Source organism: Panulirus ornatus, chromosome 10 (assembly GCF_036320965.1).
Source record: "Panulirus ornatus isolate Po-2019 chromosome 10, ASM3632096v1, whole genome shotgun sequence".
In the NCBI taxonomy this organism is placed as follows: domain Eukaryota; kingdom Metazoa; phylum Arthropoda; class Malacostraca; order Decapoda; family Palinuridae; genus Panulirus; species Panulirus ornatus.
This window is the reverse complement of record NC_092233.1, coordinates 27,976,506-27,999,937: the sequence shown is the minus strand read 5'-3', so window position 1 is coordinate 27,999,937 and position 23,432 is coordinate 27,976,506. Positions and strand designations below refer to the sequence as shown.

Genomic DNA, 23,432 nt, shown 5'->3' with positions numbered 1-23,432 from the left:
TTGAACCAAGGCATGTGAAGCATCTGGGATAAACCATGGAAAGTTTTGTGGGGCCTGGATGTGGAAAGGGAGCCGTGATTTCGGTGCATTACACATGACAGCTAGAGACTGAGTGTGAATGAATCTGGCATTTTTTGTCTTTCACTAGCACTAATTCATGTGTGGCAGGGTGGTGACGGGAATGGATGAAGGCAGCAAGTATGAATAGGTACATGTGTATATATGTATACTTCTGTGTATGTATATGTATGTATACAATGAAATGTATAGGTATGCATATGTCCATACAGCAATTAAGTATAATAAATATAAATAAATATAAAGGCATGTACAGAGCATCAGATTGGGGAAGAGCAGTGTGGTTTCAGAAGTGGTAGAGGATGTGTGGATCAGGTGTTTGCTTTGAAGAATGTATGTGAGAAATACTTAGAAAAGCAAATGGATTTGTATGTAGCATTTATGGATCTGGAGAAGGCATATGATAGAGTTGATAGAGATGCTCTGTGGAAGGTATTAAGAATATATGGTGTGGGAGGCAAGTTGTTAGAAGCAGTGAAAAGTTTTTATCGAGGATGTAAGGCATGTGTACGTGTAGGAAGAGAGGAAAGTGATTGGTTCTCAGTGAATGTAGGTTTGCAGCAGGGGTGTGTGATGTCTCCATGGTTGTTTAATTTGTTTATGGATGGGGTTGTTAGGGAGGTGAATGCAAGAGTTTTGGAAAGAGGGGCAAGTATGAAGTCTGTTGGGGATGAGAGAGCTTGGGAAGTGAGTCAGTTGTTATTCGCTGATGATACAGTGCTGGTGGCTGATTCATGTGAGAAACTGCAGAAGCTGGTGACTGAGTTTGGTAAAGTGTGTGAAAGAAGAAAGTTAAGAGTAAATGTGAATAAGAGCAAGGTTATTAGGTACAGTAGGGTTGAGGGTCAATTCAATTGGGAGGTGAGTTTGAATGGAGAAAAACTGGAGGAAGTGAAGTGTTTTAGATATCTGGGAGTGGATCTGGCAGCGGATGGAACCATGGAAGCGGAAGTGGATCATAGGGTGGGGGAGGGGGCGAAAATTCTGGGAGCCTTGAAGAATGTGTGGAAGTCGAGAACATTATCTCGGAAAGCAAAAATGGGTATGTTTGAAGGAATAGTGGTTCCAAAAATGTTGTATGGTTGCGAGGTGTGGACTATGGATAGAGTTGTGCACAGGAGGATGGATGTGCTGGAAATGAGATGTTTGAGGACAATGTGTGGTGTGAGGTGGTTTGATCGAGTAAGTAACGTAAGGGTAAGAGAGATGTGTGGAAATAAAAAGAGCGTGGTTGAGAGAGCAGAAGAGGGTGTTTTGAAATGGTTTGGTCACATGGAGAGAATGAGTGAGGAAAGATTGACCAAGAGGATATATGTGTCGGAGGTGGAGGGAACGAGGAGAAGAGGGAGACCAAATTGGAGGTGGAAAGATGGAGTGAAAAAGATTTTGTGTGATCGGGGCCTGAACATGCAGGAGGGTGAAAGGAGGGCAAAGAATAGAGTGAATTGGAGCGATGTGGTATACCGGGGTTGACGTGCTGTCAGTGGATTGAATCAAGGCATGTGTATGGGGGTGGGTTGGGCCATTTCTTTCGTCTGTTTCCTTGCGCTACCTCGCAAACGTGGGAGACAGCGACAAATGAAAAAAAAAAAATAAATAAAATATATAAATACAAATAATAAATAATGATTATGGTTTTGGTGCATTATACATGACAGCTAGAGACTGATTGTGAACGAATGTGGCCTTTGTTGTCTTTCCTAGCGCTACCTTGTGCACATGCAGGGGAGGGGGTTTTCATTTCATGTGTGGCGGGGTGGTGACAGGAATGAATAAGGGCAGACAGTATGAATCATGTACATGTGTATATATGTATGTCTGTGTGTGTATATATATGTATATGTTGAGATGTAAAGGTATGTATATGTGCGTGTGTGGATGTGTATGTATATACATGTGTATGTGGGCGGGTTGGGCCATTCTTTCGTCTGTTTCCTTGCGCTACCTCGCTAACGCGGGAGACAGTGACAAAGTATAATAAACAAATAAATAACTAAATAATAATAATAACAATAATAAAACATGTAAGGGAAAACAGCAGAAAGTGAGCAAAAATGTGATGAAACCAGAAGAAACAAGAGAGAGATAGTAAGAAGTATCAATAAGTATGTTTTATGATGCTATTGCAGAATATGTCAGTTTACTGTGTGGAGGGCCCAGCTCTAAATTGACTTTCTGTTATAATTAAATATCTATTCTGCAATGTAACTGTCCTCTCTTAGCTACACATGTAGTGGTGAGGCAGTAATAAAATCTCAAGAAAATACAAAAGAAATTCACATCAAGTGGCACAGAGGTGGTAAGTGATACAAGGGCTGGTTTTCATCCACTGTTTTGCTGACGATGTCAAAATGCAGGAGGGCTTTTGAGTGTGGAGCCATGGCAATACAAATTCTGAAAAAAAATACATTTCCCTGCTCAATTCCAGCACTGTATCTAATGATCAATTTGTTGTGTTATTTCGGTAAGGTTTACAGTCTTTTCAATTTACAAATTTAGTAACAATGACAAGATGACTCATAAAAGGGTGTTTAACACAATTAACTGCAGAGTTATGAACAAAAACCATAAATCAATGACCAATTGTAAGACCATAAACGTTAAGGCAGTCCAGAGTGGAAATGACACTTGATATGAAAGACAAAATAAAAGCTTTATAGAAAAATAAGACCCAGTACTCAAGTTTCTACACCTTAAAATGCTATGAAAGTGATTCATCACCTAAGTATTGTACTGGAAAACAGAGACTGTTAAATGTCTTCACTGAAAACTAGATTCAACTAGATATCATCACAATCTTTGTGCCTTATTTTTGGCAACATTATGAATATTTCATCAGACCATTATCACTTTTATACCATACACCAATAAACTGACCTGTGTTGGGGTTATGCTCTTGGAAGACCTGTTGCAAGTCAAATCAAGAGAAACCCCTGTTATAAAAAGGCCTACATTCCAAAATAACTGTTACCTCAATTTCACTCTCATGGATGGATCATAAGATTATACATAAAACAGCTAGCCTAACAACAATGGATCACACTCTCATGAAGTAATGCAAACAATATCCAATTAACATTTACTGAAATAGAGATGAGGACTTGAGGTGCTGCTGGAATGGGATGGGGTGGATGGAGGGTTACCAGGAAATGGAGGGAGGGGCCATAGGTTTATCTACATTACCCCCTGAATTACACGATTTAGCAACTGGTGCCATATCACAACAAAGACAGATGATATCTAAAGGAAAATTACCAAAAAATGTAGTGACAAGAGCTTGAGGAAAGCATGAAGTGGAATGGGATGAAGTACGGGTTATTGAAAGAGGGAAGCTTTTGGTACTATGGTTGCCTGCAACATCCTCTATATTATCTGTTTCAAGAACAGTTATCAAATCACATGTAAGACAGACTTTACACAGCCCTGGGATTTTCAGAATAACATATTGGCAAGTGCCAAAGCTTTAATTCTTCCTCAGCCTTCCCTGCCATGAAAAACATCAAACAGCATTTGGCTGCCTTAATCCCTCGAGCAGTTTCTTCCTCCCAGCTGATCAATGTCCTGTATTGCATCTTTTTTCCAAAATATGCCAATCCCATCCACATTAAACACTTTTTGAGATGTATAATCCTCCTCCCTCAATATTTTTTTAAATACTCAGGCTTTAACCAATAGTTGCTCACCTCTTTAAACTTCCTATGCATCTATAATTTCATTTCACCTCATTAGTGATGGTCTTCCATCCAGTACTCCCTTAAGTATCTTTAACATCCCACTGCATACATGGTGAAATTACTAAACTTTAGAAGGTACAGCAATGGACATAAAATGTGGTGTGTCTCAGGTGATGATTCCTTGTTTAAAAGCAGTCTGCCGGCAGGTAGGATACAAACATATTTTGCCAGATAGTGGTATACAAACCAAATAGTATTATACTGTGACACCATTAAAATATGCTTGATAAGCAAAAGATACCTTAAAATAGCTTGATATATCTCATTATCAAAAGAAATGTTTTTCACACATTTTGAATATAAGGATAAAAAAAATTCTTATAAAATCTGTTGCAAGTATAAATCATATCAATGCCTGATAAAAAACAATTAATCCTCAAGTGTCATGTGAGAAGTGTCCCAAGTAAAAAATGCTGAAAGTCAAGGTATAGGTTTGTATCTATATAAACAAGGTTTTCTGCATTCTTAAGTTCATTTTGTCATGAGGCCAAATCTTTTTTAGATGTGTACCTCCAATTAGGAAAATAGGCTTCACTTGCAAGAATTTTTCTTGAGCTTTTCACTGTTTGTCCCATATTCATTCTGTAGGGGAGCAAACTCTAGATAATTTGGTTTACATACAGATTTCATTCAAACTTTCCGGGCAAAACAGATATTCACATTGATTAACATATGATACTACAGAGTGAGACTTGTTAAGGCAAACAATAATGAATTGTTACAATAGAAATGACAAAAATAAAATGTACTTTTAAGTCATACAGCAGTGATTGGCTTTAGTAACATCTTCCATGACAACTTACAGGGGTAGTATAATCAAGGACAATTAAATGATTTCTAAATTTTTTTAATCAGAAAGACATCTAATCATTGCTGAATACAAACAAGAAAAATTGATTAATCACTTTCTCACCTCTCCTGGCTTCACTGAGGGAAGGGGCTGTATATCCTCTGCAAAGAAAAGGTTAACATTAAGTCATTGTTCTAATAGGTGTGCATCATGTTAAAAAGCAACTGATGGAGCCTACTTTTGGTAATACATATATGTATCATAAATATGAATCACATAGTCCAAACACTTAATAAAATGATGCTGAAATTCATTTAGCTGTCAAAATCTTTCTAAAATCCTCCAAATGATTATCTAAGGGCGGGAGAAAGATCCATGTCAGCTATGGTCAGACATTCTACATCTCAACAAACAAGCTTGGTCACTTCCTTGATAGCATTACAATGGAGTAAAACCTTTACTTTCTTACTTTTTTATGTATTACTTGCTTCTTACACAGCAAATGATGGTGCAAAAAGCATACAGGCCTATGATCGACATTGGATTGTCAATTCTTGTTCAGAGGTGCAACTACTGAACACTACTTCTACTACTTCTTTAAGCACTCAGTAGGTGATTTGTAGTGAGGAAGAACAAAGAATCAGTGCATAGTACAAAAACAACCAGTTACAGAAATATGTAACACCAAATGGAAATATCTTTCCCCTAAAAATTCCCTCTTCTTAAATTCTATTATCTTTTTGAGCTTCCTATCTTTTGTTTTTTAAGAAAGGGGATTTTTCGTTACTTCACCTACTACTTATAATCGTATTTTGCTGTACAGTACTAAGCTTTATCATGTTTCACTGACTTTTCTTATTCTTTTACCTTTCACAATGAAAGATTAAGTCAACATAATCTCTATATCATCTACAAAATCCATCTCCCCTTAGATGCAATTCAGAGGCAATACTAAAAGAAAAGTAAGAAAAGTACCCAAGATTCTGAACTACAACCAACTCTTAAGACAGGGTAGTCTTCTAAAATAATCAATCTATTCGTAATGACCCCATGACCAATATCTGTGAACGATTCCTGGTGTTACCCGAGACCTCTTTCTGAAGGCTCTTCCAGCAGGGAAATGTCGACTCATTTGGAGAGATAAGGTCTATGAAGAGATTGTATTCTCCATGATACAGCCATGCCAAATGAAATTTTTCAGTTATGATGTAACCTCTTGCAGATAGAGCCCAGTAACACCTCAAAAAATTCAGTCATACACCAATAATGAAGAACAACAATGTATACCTAGCATCTACGTTAAGTATCACACAACTTAAATTTAAGATTAGAGAAAGTTATTGAATTTTCCATGATACAGTAATAAAGAAAACCAGATTCATTACTTCTAACACTCCCTCTTTTGCTTCTCCCTTCCAACTGCCTCATACATATGCACACATTCAAATTAAATAAAGTTTTACATCCTGGATAAACTTTAAATATTTGACAATGAAATTGACAATGTAAAGAACGGAAGAATGAGTATGGCTTGTACTTACTGTGCTTGCCTTTGCCTAACTGTTAAAGGTCAAAGGTCATGGTCAACCTAGCAAAACAACAAAATTCCATCAACAATACCATCCAATTTAAAAACTAAGCAGAAATACAATTTGTTATGACAATATGTTGTATAAAATGCAAAACAACTCACTGTCTCTACTTCTTGCAGGTTTGCTTGATGGAAACTTGTTTGTTGTTTCTTATGTGCCTAATATATATCACTTCCAATATATGAAAGAGCCTTTACACATTTAGTATGGCTTTAAAAAATCATGAGAAGTTCATAAAAGTAACAAAATTTCAATAAAATGGGTTGTTTTATTTCCATATCTTCTATGACTAACATTAAAAAGTTTCCTATTGCTATTAGCTTGTTTTCAGTTTGCTTAACAAATTAGTTCAAATAAATGTACAGGATACAACTGCAACAAAGAATGGATATGTTCCTGACTAAGTTGTTTATTATGCAAAACCTATTTTCCCATAGAATCCAATTATAACTGTAGATGCATTCCTCAAAAATATATTTGGCCTCAAAGACATACAGATTCTCCTTCACTTATGATGGGGTTACATTCTGAGAAACCCTTTGTAAGCTGAAAATATTGTTGTCAAAAATACATATAATACTGTACATCTAACTTACCAAACATCACAGCTTAGCCTAGCCTACCTTAAACGTTCTCAGAACACTTACATTAGCCTACAGTTGGATAAAATCACCAAACACAAAGCCTGTTTCATAATAAAGTGTTGAATATCTCACTATCTTGAAGTGAATAAAATCATGTCGAACCATTGTACTTCAGGGGTCATGTGCATAATAATCTCTAGAACACGAAAAAGCTTTTCAAACATAGTTAACATAAATTTCAAATTGTTTAAAGAAAATGAAAATACTGTAAGAATGTACTATGAATAAGGCACAAAATAATAACAATAATTTCAACACTTACCAGAGACTGTGGATACCAAAGATCAAAGGGGTATTAAAGAGATGTTATAGAATTACTAGGAGTGGTAGGGCCGCAGAATCATCATTTTTCTCTGCATTAGTTGATTAGTTTAAATAAAGGACCTTGACCACAAAACAAATCCCAAGTTAGCTAATTTGAACATGTTCTTTGCACTGTTCTCACTTATCAATATGATATCGTTCCCTCCACCTCCGACACATATATCCTCTTGGTCAATCTTTCCTCACTCATTCTCTCCATGTGACCAAACCACTTCAAAACACCCTCTTCTGCTCTCTCAACCACGCTCTTTTTATTTCCACACATCTCTCTTACCCTTACGTTACTCACTCGATCAAACCACCTCACACCACACATTGTCCTCAAACATCTCATTTCCAGCACATCCATCCTCCTGCGCACAACTCTATCCATAGCCCACACCTCGCAACCATACAACATTGTTGGAACCACTATTCCTTCAAACATACCCATTTTTGCTTTCCGAGATAATGTTCTCGACTTCCACACATTCTTCAAGGCCCCCAGAATTTTCGCCCCCTCCCCCACCCTATGATCCACTTCCGCTTCCATGGTTCCATCCGCTGCAAGATCCACTCCCAGATATCTAAAACACTTCACTTCCTCCAGTTTTTCTCCATTCAAACTCACCTCCCAATTGACTTGACCCTCAACCCTACTGTACCTAATAACCTTGTTCTTATTCACATTTACTCTTAACTTTCTTCTTCCACACACTTTACCAAACTCCGTCACCAGCTTCTGCAGTTTCTCACATGAATCAGCCACCAACGCTGTATCATCAGCGAACAACAACTGACTCACTTCCCAAGCTCTCTCATCCCCAACAGACTTCATACTTGCCCCTCTTTCCAAAACTTTTGCATTTACCTACCTAACAACCCCATCCATAAACAAATTAAACAACCATGGAGACATCACACACCCCTGCCGCAAACCTACATTCACTGAGAACCAATCACTTTCCTCTCTTCCTACACGTACACATGCCTTACATCCTCGATAAAAACTTTTCACTGCTTCTAACAACTTGCCTCCCACACCATATATTCTTAATACCTTCCACAGAGCATCTCTATCAACTCTATCATATGCCTTCTCCAGATCCATAAATGCTACATACAAATCCATTTGCTTTTCTAAGTATTTCTCACATACATCCTATCTTAAAAGCAATAAAAAGTTTTGAAGATTTTCATTTATTCATAGATCAAAAATACATCAAAATTTCATAATAAAAAAGTACATCATAATCTTGATTTCACTTTTCTACCTTTCTTTTCTTTTCTTTCAAACTATTCGCCATTTCCCGCATTAGCGAGGTAGCGTTGAGAACAGAGGACTGGACCTTTAAGGGAATATCCTCACCTGGCCCCCTTCTCTGTTCCTTCTTTTGGAAAATTTAAAAAATATGAGAGGGGAGGATTTCCAGACACCCGCTCCCTCCCCTTATAGTCGCCTTCTACGACATGCAAGGAATACATGGGAAGTATTCTTTCTCCCCTATCCCCAGGGATAAATCCCTAATAATACTTTACAATATAATGTTATCAAATTTAGTTAAAATAAATCTGCTGCCTTCCCACAAAAGCCAAAAAGTTATGTATAAAACCAATAAGGATTCAGTCAATCCTTGTTTGTGAACACAAGGAAAAATACAAAACAATTATTCATTCACATGTTGTTGATATTTTGAAATGCAAATGCATCATATTCTTCTGACTTAAAGTTTGGAGCGTGTCAGCCAGTCAAAGTCTTGAACTTTACGTTGAGCTCCAGGGTTGATCATCACATTAATAAGTGAAGGCTTGTTTTCTTCTTCAAGAGCCTGACTAACTGCCTCTTGCAGTTCAAGGGACAGACTTACAGAAGAAACCAGTTTCACTGAACATTGAAGCCATGCATTCATAGTGTACAGTTGGCAGAAGTGATGTTGGTGGAGTTGCAATAGCAGCATCCATTCCATCTCTTATTTCATTGAACAATTCCTTGTCCAAACCACTGTAGATGCCATTATTGTTTACAATGATGACTATGATGGGTAGTTTGTAGCAGTAAATTGTTTCCATTTCCATACCACTAAAACCAAAAGCAGAATCTCCTTCAACACATATAATTCGCTTTTCTACCTGTCCTCAGATAATTAACCAAATTTCACCTCAAATTCAGATCAAAATATAGTGTCCACAAAATACATTGTCTGCCTCCCATACATTTTCAAAGGCAATGTCACAATTACATTTCAGTGCTTTGTTATCTCTCCTTTGGCCTTAATTACTGTCTGTAGATGCCTGGATATGGAACTGACAAAGTTCATGAAGTGTTCTAGTTCAATATTTTGAGTCCATAGGGTAATGATCTCTTGAACAAAGTGAGGAACTGATGAGGTGGGCAGGAAGAAGCCACGTAATCCTGCATTCTGAGTGTCCAGTGTATCTAAAAATCTCCCATGTACTCACATTATCTTGCTTCCAGGCAAGAATTCAGGCTCTCTTCTCCTTAGAAAGGCAACAGCCAACCATACTGAAGAATAAGTGGAAGAAACACAGCACCCAGAAGCATACTTCCCAAAAATGAAGTGGCAGCCATGAAGACAGAAGAAAGAACATTGTTCCCTGAAGACAGCCTAAAGCTACACTGAAGCGGACTGCTGATGCTCACACTATCAGAACCACCAGTCTCAACAACCAGATGTAAGAAGATTTCACTCTGAGTATCATATGCTTGTTCCCACAATAAACCTTAGTCAAGTATCACCTCTGAAAATATACTGTAGGGATTCGAAACAACAGTTTGCAACAGTGATGACCATAAATTAGTTTTTTTTTTTTTTTTTTTGCCGCTCTCCCGCGTTTGCGAGGTAGTGCAAGGAAACAGACGAAAGAAATGGCCCAACCCACCCCCATACACATGTATATACATACGTCCACACACACAAATATACATACCTACACAGCTTTCCATGGTTTACCCCAGACGCTTCACATGCCTTGATTCAATCCACTGACAGCACGTCAACCCCGGTATACCACATCGCTCCAATTCACTCTATTCCTTGCCCTCCTTTCACCCTCCTGCATGTTCAGGCCCCGATCACACAAAATCTTTTTCACTCCATCTTTCCACCTCCAATTTGGTCTCCCTCTTCTCCTCGTTCCCTCCACCTCCAACACATATATCCTCTTGGTCAATCTTTCCTCACTCATTCTCTCCATGTGCCCAAACCATTTCAAAACACCCTCTTCTGCTCTCTCAACCACGCTCTTTTTATTTCCACACATCTCTCTTACCCTTACGTTACTTACTCGATCAAACCACCTCACACCACACATTGTCCTCAAACATCTCATTTCCAGCACATCCATCCTCCTGCGCACAACTCTATCCATAGCCCACACCTTGCAACCATACAATATTGTTGGAACCACTATTCCTTCAAACATACCCATTTTTGCTTTCCGAGATAATGTTCTCGACCTCCACACATTCTTCAAGGCTCCCAGAAGAATTAGTTATCATACAGTAAACTTTAAAATGTCAAATAAGTCATTAAACTTTGGGGAAGATTCAGAAGAGGCAATGAGAAGTGTGATGGTAGAAAAAAATGTTCCTCTCAAACCAAGAATTAACACTGAAGGAAACAAAAACCTGCAAGTCTAATGGCACACTTAAAAAGACAAACCTGCTGCCAGAGTAGTGCTTTCTGGTAAATAATGTAACAATCAAATTTTGAGTTCAAAGTTAACTTTCAGTATAAAAATCATGAAGATATAGCTACTTATATTAAGAATCTCAGTGGAAATTAGTAGCTATATGACTTGTGATTTGGCATCATTTCAAAAACTGGACTAGTCATATCAAGAGAGCATAATTAACCCTTTGAACAATCTATGGGTGTCCCCACACTCACACTTGTGCAACAGGAGCAAACTTAAGACCACTACCACTGATGTAAACTTTCATTGAATGGAAACTGCTCCCCCAACACTCTATACAATCTATTGATCTATTTACAATGTGACAAAACTATTACATCATAAGCTGTAAATATATCATAAAGCTAGAGTGATGGACAAAAATAATGAAATCACTATAGCTAGCAAATCATTACTGAGATCAAGTTGCCTTGTGTGAACATACCAAGGCCCTTTACAACTTATGGTTACTACTGCAACCCAGCTAGACTGTTTTTACAAGAGTGAAGTTTAAAACAACAAAATCCTGATCTTGCACAGAGCTGGCAAAAAAGAAGTAATCTACCACAGAGAAATGGCTAAAAGTGCAGATTGTTTTAAATTTCTATATGTCTTTAATAATCAATCAAGGAATTCTAGTTAAACATATTTGCTTTTCAAGATAACCAGAATATGTTTTCTTTTACTCTTCTCTGCCATTTTCTGCACTAGTGAGGTAGCCTCAGGAACAGATGAAGAAAGGCTACATTTACCTATGTCTATTCTTTAGCTGTCATGTGCAATGCACCAAAACCACAACCCCTAACCAAAACCTGACCCAAAAGACCTTTCTATGTTTTACCCCATCTTCACATGCCTTGGTTCAGTCCACTGAAAGCATGTTGCCCCCTGTTAACCGTATCATTCCAATTCACTTTATCCTGTGCATGTCTTTCATCTCCCTGCATATTCAAGCCCCAGTCTCTCACAATCTATTTCACTCCATCCTTCCATCTACAATTTGGTCTCATTCTTCTCCTTATCCCCTCCACTTCTGACACATATATTCTCTAGCAACCTCTCCTCGCTCATTCTCTCCTTATGTCTAAACCATTTCACAAAACCCTCTTCAGCTTTCTTAAGGACACTCTCTTTTACCACTTTATTACTTAGTCAAACTACCTCACACCATATACAGTCCTCAAGCAATTTATTTCCAACACATCCAAAATCCTCTGCACATCCTTATTTGCAGCTTGTACCTCACATACATACAATATAATTGGGACTACTATACATTTAAACAAACCCATTTTCACTCTCAGATAAGGACCTCTTTCCACATATTCCTCAATGGTCCCATAACCATAACCTACTCTGACTCACTCAGAAAAACTAACATTCATAATATTCAGCAAAGAACAGACTTTGTAATCAAAGTCTGTTCTTTGCTGAAAATTATTAAACTACAGCACAATGAATTCAATTCAATACTGGAAGTTCCTGATTACATACAGAACAAAACCCTACACAAATATACATGTGTACTATAAAATATTAAAATTTTATCTAACAGGTACACATTTGTTGTTTTATTACCCACCATTTGTTTTTGGTTTTCTCTTTTCAGAAACGCTCCTTTAGACTTCTCTGGTGTGCTGGTGCTCAGGGAATTTGGAATAGTGCAAGGATAAGAAATTCTTTTACTGTTTTCAGCCTGAGCTTTGGATACAGACAATGAACCAGAGCAGAGGGATACATGACCATGAATTGTTGGGAAGGTATTTTTCTCATGGTCTTTTCCCCTAATATTCTGTCCCATAGACTCCATTATCTTGTACTTCAAAGGGTTACATCCCGGGGTGAAGCGAGAGATGCAAAGCACAGAATGTTGATTAGGCCTTCCCAAGTCTATGCAGTGGGATTTTACAAATGCATCCCATTTTGTAATAATTAAAGGTCTGCCCAATGGAAAGGAATTGAAATTAACTCTATTGATAAATCTGCAAACTCCAGCTACACACTGTTTCCTACGACAACCAAGACTTCCATCAATTCCACCAAGGTTTGCTCCTGTATGCAAAATTTTGAAACCAAATTTGCTTCCACTGAAATACAGTTAGTAAAATTACCATGTCAGATAAAGTTCCAATATAAAAATCTCATTAATTTGCAAGTTGAAATTAGTGAATTACCACCGGCAAAAAGCAAATGAAGCAGTTACCACCATTTCTGCTCTATCTATTACAGAATATGTATGATGGTCTACCTACGAAGAGAGGATAAATTAATTGATTTATCTATTTTATCTATGCTGCTTTTCACTTCAGGGAGCCTCATGTTACTTCAAGCAGGAGCACATTAGAAAATGATTGTCGTTTGTTTGCATTTCATTAGTAATGCATGAACTTTGGAAGATAACTGAAAAATATTATCTACATCTATAGTGTTAACAACCCTTACGGCAACACAGTTTACAATATCCTTATGGGAAAACTTCCATAATTGTATGGCTACCTCTTCCTACTCTCATTTTCACTGAAAGGCACTTTGTATCAATGTACAGAAGAATCCGTGGAATCCCAGAAAGCTCTCCTTGGATAACGCCATGAATCAAGGAGTAAGCAGCCGTTATTTGTCAGGGAGTGAGTTCCTGCCATGAACCAGAATGTAGCGGCTTAATGTCGCTTCATACGAACGACGCCTTGATTGGGCGGCATGTGAAAGCCTCTGACCTCACCTGACTTAATAATCCTCGTAAAAATATGTTTGGTGGCCCATTCTACAGCTGCACCGGCAGTATTAATCCTTGACACCCACTCAATGTTCGGCGGTAGCAGATCAAAAGCTGCCGCTGTAAATACAGATGACCTGACGCAGCTCTTACGGACTAAAGCTCAAGTCTAGCATCTTGGAGATGTCAGAAGCTTGGGACATTCTGCTTCGACGTCTCTAATTCCCTTTGGGAAATAGGTACCCCTCCCAGACCTGACTTCACCACCTCTTCAATACTTGGGTATCACCGCAGGAATGCAATGAGGCTATGGATTCACTACCAAACAGATAGTGTGCCACTCCAGTACCTAAGTCTTGGCGATGTAATTCCAGACTCAAGCCGCCCTTTGGCGTCTCGTCCATCAGCAGATGTCCCATCGTGACTCCTGACGTTTTCATCTTCCTCGAGGGTTTCATTGTAAGTGCCTCATCTCCGACCTCCACCTTCGGTAGGACTCACGTGAGACATCGCCTTCACCCATCGTGAACAGCAGCTGTAACAAGAGACCTACGGCCACGCCCGCAGCACTTACGCAACCTATGCAAACCTCCTGGTACCTCCTGCAACCCAAGCAAAACTTCAGGTGCCTCTTGCAACCCAAGCAAAACCCCAGGTGCCTCTTGCAACCCAGGCAAAACTCCATGTGCTTCCTGCAACCTAAGCACTAATCAGCAGCCATCGGACACTCCAGGAGCTGCGATATGTGTCACACACATACCTTCTCCACATACCTCCTTCAGGAGCTCCACGTCGACTCGGCAGTCACGCTCTTCTCACACGTCCTCATGCTTCATCTGACGTCAGCATCACCAGCATCAAAGGACCAGGGATTAGCCTGTCACGTATTACTCGACTTACCTTTATCTCTTCTCCATCATGATCCTGCACTTTCCACATGCACATGTATATACATACACGTCCACACACGCAAATATACATACCTAAACATCTCAATGTATACATATATATATATATATATATATACACAGATATATATATATATATATATATATATATATATATATATATATATATATATACATAATTCATAGTCTGCCATTATTAATTCCCATCGCCCCCTCGCTACACATAGAATAACAACGCCCTTCCCCCTCATGTGTGCGAGGTAGCGCTAGGAAAAGACAACAAAGGCCCCATTCGTTCACACTCAGTCTCCACCTGTCATGTAGTAATGCACCGAAACCACAGCTTCCCCTCCACATCCAGGGCCCACAGAACTTTCCATGGTTTACCCCAGACGCTTCACATGCCCTGGTTCAATCTATTGACAGCACGTCGACCCCGGTATACCACATCGTTCCAATTCACTCTATTCCTTGCACCCTCCAGCATGTTCAGGCCCCGATCACTAAAAATCTTTTTCAATATATATATATATATATATATATATATATATATATATATATATATATATATATATATATATGTATATATATATATATATATATATATATATATATATATATATATATATATATATATCCCTGGGGATAGGGGATTAAGAATACTTCCCACGTATTCCCTGCGTGTCGTAGAAGGCGACTAAAAGGGGAGGGAGCGGGGGGCTGGAAATCCTCCCCTCTCGTTTTTTTTTTTTTAATTTTCCAAAAGAAGGAACAGAGGGGGCCAGGTGAGGATATTCCAAAAAAGGCCCAGTCCTCTGTTCTTAACGCTACCTCGCTATCGCGGGAAATGGCGAATAGTATGAAAAAAAAAAAAAAAAATATATATATATATATATATATATATATATATATATATATATATATATATATATATATATATATATATATATATATATTCATTTATTATACGTTGTCGCTATCTCCCGCGTTAGCTAGGTAGCGCAAGGAAACAGACGAAAGAATGGCCCAACCCACCCACTACACATGTATATACATACACGTCCACACACGCACATATACATACCTATACATCTCAACGTATACATATATATACACACACAGACATATACATATATAGTCATGTACACAATTCATACTGTCTGCCTTTATTCATTCCATCGCCACCCTGCCACACATGAAATAACAACCCCCTCCCCCCTCATGTGCGCGAGGTAGCGCTAGAAGGCAACAAAGGCCACATTCGGTCACACTCAGTCTCTAGCTGTCATGTGATTATGTACCGAAACCACAGCTCCCTTTCCACATCCAGGCCCCACAGAACTTTCCGTGGTTTACCCCAGACGTTTCACATGCCCTGGTTCAATCCATTGACAGCACGTCGACCCCAGTATACCACATCGTTCCAATTCATTCTATTCCTTGCACGCCTTTCACCCTTTTGCATGTTCAGGCCCCGATCACTCAAAATCTTTTTCACTCCATCTTTCCACCTCCAATTTGGTCTCCCACTTCTCCTCGTTCCCTCCACCTCTGACACATATATCCTCTTGGTCAATCTTTCCGCACTCATTCTCTCCATGTGGCCAAACCATTTCAAAACACCCTCTTCTGCTCTCTCTCAACCACACTCTTTTCATTACCACACAACTCTCTTACCCTATTATTACTTACTCGATCAAACCACCTCACACCATATATTGTCCTCAAATATCTCATTTCCAGCACATCCACCCTCCTCTGCACAACTCTATCCATAGACCACGCCTCGCAACCATATAACATTGTTGGAACCACTATTCCTTCAAACATACCCATTTTTGCTTTCCGAGATAATGTTCTCGACTTCCATACATTCTTCAACGCTCCCAGAACTTTCGCCCCCTCCCCCACCCTATGATTCACTTCCGTTTCCATGGTTCCATCCGCTGCCAAATCCAATCCCAGATATCTAAAACACTTTACTTCCTCCAGTTTTTCTCCATTCAAACTTACCTCCCAATTGACTTGTCCTTCAATCCTACTATACCTAATAACCTTGCTCTTATTCACATTTACCCTCAGCTTTTTTCTTTTACACAATTTACCAAACTCAGTCACCAGCTTCTGCAGTTTCTCACATGAATCAGCCACCAGCACTGTATCATCAGCGAACAACAACTGACTCACTTTCCAAGCTCTTTCATCCACAACAGACTGCATACTTGCCCCTCTTTCCAAAACTCTTGCATTTACCTCACTAACAACCCGATCCATAAACAAATTAAACAACCATGGAGACATCACACACCCCTGCCGCAAACCTATATTCACTGAGAACCAATCACTTTCCTCTCTTCCTACACGTACACGAGTCTTACATCCTCGATAAAAACTTTTCACTGCTTCTAACAACTTGCCTCCCACACCATATACTCTTAATACCTTCCACAGAGCATCTCTATCAACTCTATCATATGCCTTCTCCAGATCCATAAATGCTACATACAAATCCATTTGCTTTTCTAAGTATTTCTCACATACATTCCTCAAAGCAAACACCTGATCCACACATCCTCTACCACTTCTGAAACCACATTGCTCTTCCCCAATCTGATGCTCTGCACATGCCCTCATCCTCTCAATCAATACCCTCCCATATAATTTCCCAGGAATACCTCTGTAATTTGAGCACTCACTTATATCCCCTTTGCCTTTGTACAATGACACTATGCAAGCATTCCGCCAATCCTCAGGCACCTCACCATGAGTCATACATACGTTAAAGAACCTTACCAACCAGTCAACAATGCAGCCACCCCCTTTTATAATAAATGCCACTGCAATACCATCCCAACCCGCTGCCTTGCCGGCTTTCATATTCCGCAAAGCTTTTACTACCTCTTCTCTGTTTACCAAATCATTTTTCCTAACTCTCTCACTTCGCACACCACCTCGACCAAAACACCCTATATCTGCCACTCTATCATCAAACACATTCAACAAACCTTCAAAATACTCACTCCATCTTCTCGCATCACCACTACCTGTTATCACCTCCCCATTAGCCCCCTTCACTGAAGTTTCCATTTGTTCCCTTGTCTTGCGCACTTTATTTACCTCCTTCCAAAACATCTTTTTATCCTCCCTAAAATTTAATGATACTCTCTCACCCCAAATCTCGTTTGCCCTCTTTTTCACCTCTTGCACCTTTCTCTTGACCTCCTGCCTTTTTCTTTTATACATTTCCCACTCATTTGCATTATTTCCCTGCAAAAATCGTCCAAATGCCTCTCTCTTCTCTTTCACTAATAATCTTACTTCTCCATCCCACCACTCACTACCCTTTCTAATCTGCCCACCATCCACGCTTCTCATGCCACAAGCATCTTTTGCGCAAGCCATCATTGCTTCCCTAAATACATCCCATTCCTCCCCCACTCCCCTTACGTCTTTTGTTCTCACCTTTTTCAATTCTGTACTCAGTCTCTCCTGGTACTTCCTCACACAAGTCTCCTTCCCAAGCTCACTTATTCTCACCACTCTTTTCACCCCAACATTCTCTCTTTTTTTTCTGAAAACCTCTACAAATCTTCACCTTCGCCTCCACAAGATAATGATCAGACATCACTCCAGTTGCACCTCTCAGCAAATTAACATCCAAAAGTCTCTCTTTCGCGCGCTTATCAATTAATACGTAATCCAATAACGTTCTCTGGCCATCTCTCCTACTTACATACGTATACTTATGTATATCTTTCTTTTTAAACCAGGTATTCCCAATCACCAGTCCTTTTTCAGCACATGAATCAACAAGCTCTTCACCATTTCCATTCACAACACTGAACACCCCATGGACACCAATTATTCCCTCAACTGTCACATTACTCGCCTTTGCATTCAAATCACCCATCACTATAACCCGGTCTTGTGCATCAAAACTACTAACACACTCATTCAGCTGCTCCCAAAACACTTGCCTCTCATGATCTTTCTTATGCTCAGGTGCATATGCACCAATAATCACCCATCTCTCTCCATCCACTTTCAGTTTCACCTATATCAGAGTTTACTTTCTTACACTCAATCACATACTCCCACCACTCCTGTTTCAGGAGTAGTGCTACTCCTTCCCTTGCTCTTGACCTCTTACTAACCCCTGGCTCTATTCCCAAGACATTCCCAAACCACTCTTCCCCTTTACCCTTGAGCTTCGTTTCACTTAGAGCCAAAGCATCCCGGTTCCTTTCCTCAAACATAGTACCTATCTCTCCTTTTTTCTCATCTTGATTACATCCACACACATTTAGACACCCCAATCTGAGCCTTCGAGGAGGATGAGCACTCCCCGCGTGGCTCCTTCTTTTGTTTCCCCTTTTTGAAAGTTAAATTACAAGGAGGAGAGGGTTTCCAGCCCCCGCTCCCGTCCCCTTTAATCGCCTTGAGGAATGCGTGGGAAGTATTCTTTCTCCCCTATCCCCAGGGATATTATATATATATATATATATATATATATATATATATATATATATATATATATATATATATATATATATATATATGAGTCATACATACATTAAATAACCTTACCAACCAGTCAACAATACAGTCACCCCCTTTTTTAATAAATTCCACTGCAATACCATCCAAACCCGCATTTATGGTGAGGTGCCTGAGGATTGGCGGAATGCGTGCATAGTGCCATTGTACAAAGGCAAAGGGGATAAGAGTGAGTGCTCAAATTACAGAGGTATAAGTTTGTTGTGTATTCCTGGTAAATTATATGGGAGGGTATTGATTGAGAGGGTGAAGGCATGTACAGAGCATCAGATTGGGGAAGAGCAGTGTGGTTTCAGAAGTGGTAGAGGATGTGTGGATCAGGTGTTTGCTTTGAAGAATGTATGTGAGAAATACTTAGAAAAGCAAATGGATTTGTATGTAGCATTTATGGATCTGGAGAAGGCATATGATAGAGTTGATAGAGATGCTCTGTGGAAGGTATTAAGAATATATGGTGTGGGAGGAAAGTTGTTAGAAGCAGTGAAAAGTTTTTATCGAGGATGTAAGGCATGTGTACGTGTAGGAAGAGAGGAAAGTGATTGGTTCTCAGTGAATGTAGGTTTGCGGCAGGGGTGTGTGATGTCTCCATGGTTGTTTAATTTGTTTATGGATGGGGTTGTTAGGGAGGTGAATGCAAGAGTTTTGGAAAGAGGGGCAAGTATGAAGTCTGTTGAGGATGAGAGAGCTTGGGAAGTGAGTCAGTTGCTGTTCGCTGATGATACAGCGCTGGTGGCTGATTCATGTGAGAAACTGCAGAAGCTGGTGACTGAGTTTGGTAAAGTGTGTGAAAGAAGAAAGTTAAGAGTAAATGTGAATAAGAGCAATGTTATTAGGTACAGTAGGGTTGAGGGTCAAGTCAATTGGGAGGTGAGTTTGAATGGAGAAAAACTGGAGGAAGTGAAGTGTTTTAGATATCTGGGAGTGGATCTGGCAGCGGATGGAACCATGGAAGCGGAAGTGGATCACAGGGTGGGGGAGGGGGCGAAAATTCTGGGAGCCTTGAAGAATGTGTGGAAGTCGAGAACATTATCTCGGAAAGCAAAAATGGGTATGTTTGAAGGAATAGTGGTTCCAACAATGTTGTATGGTTGCGAGGCGTGGGCTATGGATAGAGTTGTGCGCAGGAGGATGGATGTGCTGGAAATGAGATGTTTGAGGACAATGTGTGGTGTTAGGTGGTTTGATCGAATAAGTAACGTAAGGGTAAGAGAGATGTGTGGAAATAAAAAGAGCGTGGTTGAGAGAGCAGAAGAGGGTGTTTTGAAATGGTTTGGGCACATGGAGAGAATGAGTGAGGAAAGATTGACCAAGAGGATATATGTGTTGGAGGTGGAGGGAACGAGGAGAAGTGGGAGACCAAATTTGAGATGGAAAGATGGAGTGAAAAAGATTTTGTGTGATCGGGGCCTGAACATGCAGGAGGGTGAAAGGAGGGCAAGGAATAGAGTGAATTGGATCGATGTGGTATACCGGGGTTGACGTGCTGTCAATGGATTGAATCAGGGCATGTGAAGCGTCTGGGGTAAACCATGGAAAGTTCTGTGGGGCCTGGATGTGGAAAGGGAGCTGTGGTATCGGGCATTATTGCATGACAGCTAGAGACTGAGTGTGAACGAATGGGGCCTTTGTTGTCTTTTCCTAGTGCTACCTCGCACACATGAGGGGGGAGGGGAATGGTATTCCATGTGTGGCGAGGAGGCGATGGGAATGAATAAAGGCAGACAGTGTGAATTGTGTGCATGGGTATATATGTATGTGTCTGTGTGTGTATATATATGTGTACATTGAGATGTATAGGTATGTATATTTGCGTGTGTGGACGTGTATGTATATACATTGTGTATGGGGGTGGGTTGGGCCATTTCTTTCGTCTGTGTCCTTGCGCTACCTCGCAAATGCGGGAGACAGCGACAAAGCAAAATATATATATATATATATATATATATATATATATATATATATATATATATATACGTTGAAATGTATAGGTATGTATGTGTGCGTGCGTGAACGTGCATGTATATGCATGTGTATGTGGTTGGGTTGGGCCATTCTTTGGTCTGTTTCCTTGCGCTACCTCGCTAACGCGGGAGACAGCCACAAAGTATAGTAACATGTTTACCAAATGGCGTCCTAGCTTCGTCTCCTCGATGTATATTAACTGACTGTTATATTTCCCTCTTGTGTCTACCGTGATGATGTGATTATTACACGAAAGTGCACTTAGGGACTTATTGTGTTTCATTTTCCCCGTGGACTCATAGGAATATCTTGATCACGCGCATAATTGTGATCCTTTCCAACAATATATATATATATATATATATATATATATATATATATATATATATATATATATATATATTCTCCCTGGGGATAGGGGATTAAGAATACTTCCCACGTATTCCCTGCGTGTCGTAGAAGGCGACTAAAAGGGGAGGGAGCGGGGGGCTGGAAATCCTCCCCTCTCGGTTTTTTTTATTTAATTTCCCAAAAGAAGGAACAGAGGGGGCCAGGTGAGGATATTCCAAAAAAGACCCAGTCCTCTGTTCTTAACGCTACCTCGCTAACGCGGGAAATGGCGAATAGTTTAAAAGAAAAGAAGATATATATATATATATATATATATATATATATATATATATATATATATATATATATATATATATATTTTTTTTTTTTTTTTTTTTTTTTTGCTTTGTCGCTGTCTCCCGCGTTTGCGAGGTAGCGCAAGGAAACAGACGAAAGAAATGGCCCAACCCACCCCCATACACATGTATATACATACGTCCACACACGCAAATATACATACCTACTCAGCTTTCCATGGTTTACCCCAGACGCTTCACATGCCCTGATTCAATCCACTGACAGCACGTCAACCCCGGTATACCACATCGCTCCAATTCACTCTATTCCTTGCCCTTCTTTCACCCTCCTGCATGTTCAGGCCCCGATCACACAAAATCTTTTTCACTCCATCTTTCCACCTCCAATTTGGTCTCCCTCTTCTCCTCGTTCCCTCCACCTCCGACACATATATCCTCTTGGTCAATCTTTCCTCACTCATTCTCTCCATGTGCCCAAACCATTTCAAAACACCCTCTTCTGCTCTCTCAACCACGCTCTTTTTATTTCCACACATCTCTCTTACCCTTACGTTACTTACTCGATCAAACCACCTCACACCACACATTGTCCTCAAACATCTCATTTCCAGCACATCCATCCTCCTGCGCACAACTCTATCCATAGCCCACGCCTCGCAACCATACAACATTGTTGGAACCACTATTCCTTCAAACATACCCATTTTTGCTTTCCGAGATAATGTTCTCGATTTCCACACATTCTTCAAGGCTCCCAGAATTTTCGCCCCCTCCCCCATCCTATGATCCATATATATATATATATATATATATATATATATATATATATATATATATATATATATATATATATATATATATAATTCTCTCAATCCCTTGCACGCTTCGTACCCTAATGTTTGTTCAGGCCACGAACACTCAAAGCGCCCTTTACTCTACCCTTCCACCTCCTCTTTTCCTTTTTCCCCTCACTTCTACCATGTATTCCCTCTTACTCATCCTCTCCTCACTCATAATGTACATAAGTCTGCACCATTAAATCACATTCTCCTCAACTATCTTATTCTAGCTCCTTTTTCTCCAACAATAACCTCTTAACCTGTCACAATATCACTATTTGCCATACGATTTTCTCGTGGGAAAAACACTCAGTTTTCTAGAGTATCATCGCTAACAAAGTTGGGCGCTGTATCATTGCTGTTTGAGCTGTTCGCTGGTGGGACAACAAAGCGGTACAATAACAAACGTCGTCTTCATAGAACCAAGTTTGAAACTGAAGCAGAAATGCGTTTGACTGTTGGTATGTGTCCTGCTCTCACAGATGAAGTCTTGTCAAAATTAAAGAATGCAGGAATCAGAAATATTATGGACTTTATGTTGAAGGATTCAGAAGCTCTGGCAATGGAAACCTCAGTGAGTTATAAGGTCAGAAAGTGGATCCTAACATCACGTAATTGAATGTAGAGGAAAAGTCCAAAATTTTGGCCACCACCTAATCTTCCCTTGGAAAAATATTAAATTTGCAGGATCTTTCCTTGTCATAGCATTTTTTTTTTATTATTTTCAGTAAACTTGTACGATGTCACATTGCCATCTTTAGATATTTCAGATTATTCTTACACTAATGATATGATGGCTTACAGTTTCTTGCCAAGAATATTTTTATATTATTGAAGATAACTATTGTTCACTAGTCTCAAAAAAAAATAAATTACCAAATTACTCACACATCGATATTAGCTTTGAATACTGAATTATTTTGTTCAGAAATGGTAATATAATGTTTATAGAACATCAAAAGAGTTGCA

At 39.4% G+C, this 23,432-nt stretch overlaps 1 protein-coding gene and 1 long non-coding RNA gene across 5 annotated transcripts in view; one reads left to right on the top strand and one right to left on the bottom strand.

The window, feature by feature from the left end:
- LOC139750861 (uncharacterized) overlaps positions 1–13,808 on the bottom strand; it is a 67,454-nt gene extending 53,646 nt beyond the window's left edge. The window contains exons 1-3 of one of the 3 annotated variants that reach the window (XR_011713238.1): positions 13,557–13,808; positions 4,726–4,763; positions 3,576–4,394 (exon numbers count right to left, since the gene is read on the bottom strand). This is a non-coding gene — a long non-coding RNA (uncharacterized lncRNA). Of the gene's footprint in view, positions 1–3,575; positions 4,395–4,725; positions 4,764–13,333; positions 13,475–13,556 lie in introns of those variants that run through there. The other 2 variants (XR_011713240.1, XR_011713239.1) reach the window with 2 other exon arrangements.
- Positions 13,809–22,596: 8,788 nt separating this feature from the next.
- Positions 22,597–23,432, top strand: part of LOC139750847 (DNA repair protein RAD51 homolog 4-like) — a 28,796-nt gene continuing 27,960 nt past the window's right edge. The window contains exon 1 of one of the 2 annotated variants that reach the window (XM_071665638.1): positions 22,597–23,037. In XM_071665638.1, coding sequence (XP_071521739.1) covers positions 22,909–23,037 — 129 coding nt within the window. In that variant the 5' untranslated portion in view covers positions 22,597–22,908. Of the gene's footprint in view, positions 23,050–23,432 lie in introns of both variants that reach the window. The other variant, XM_071665637.1, reaches the window with a different exon arrangement.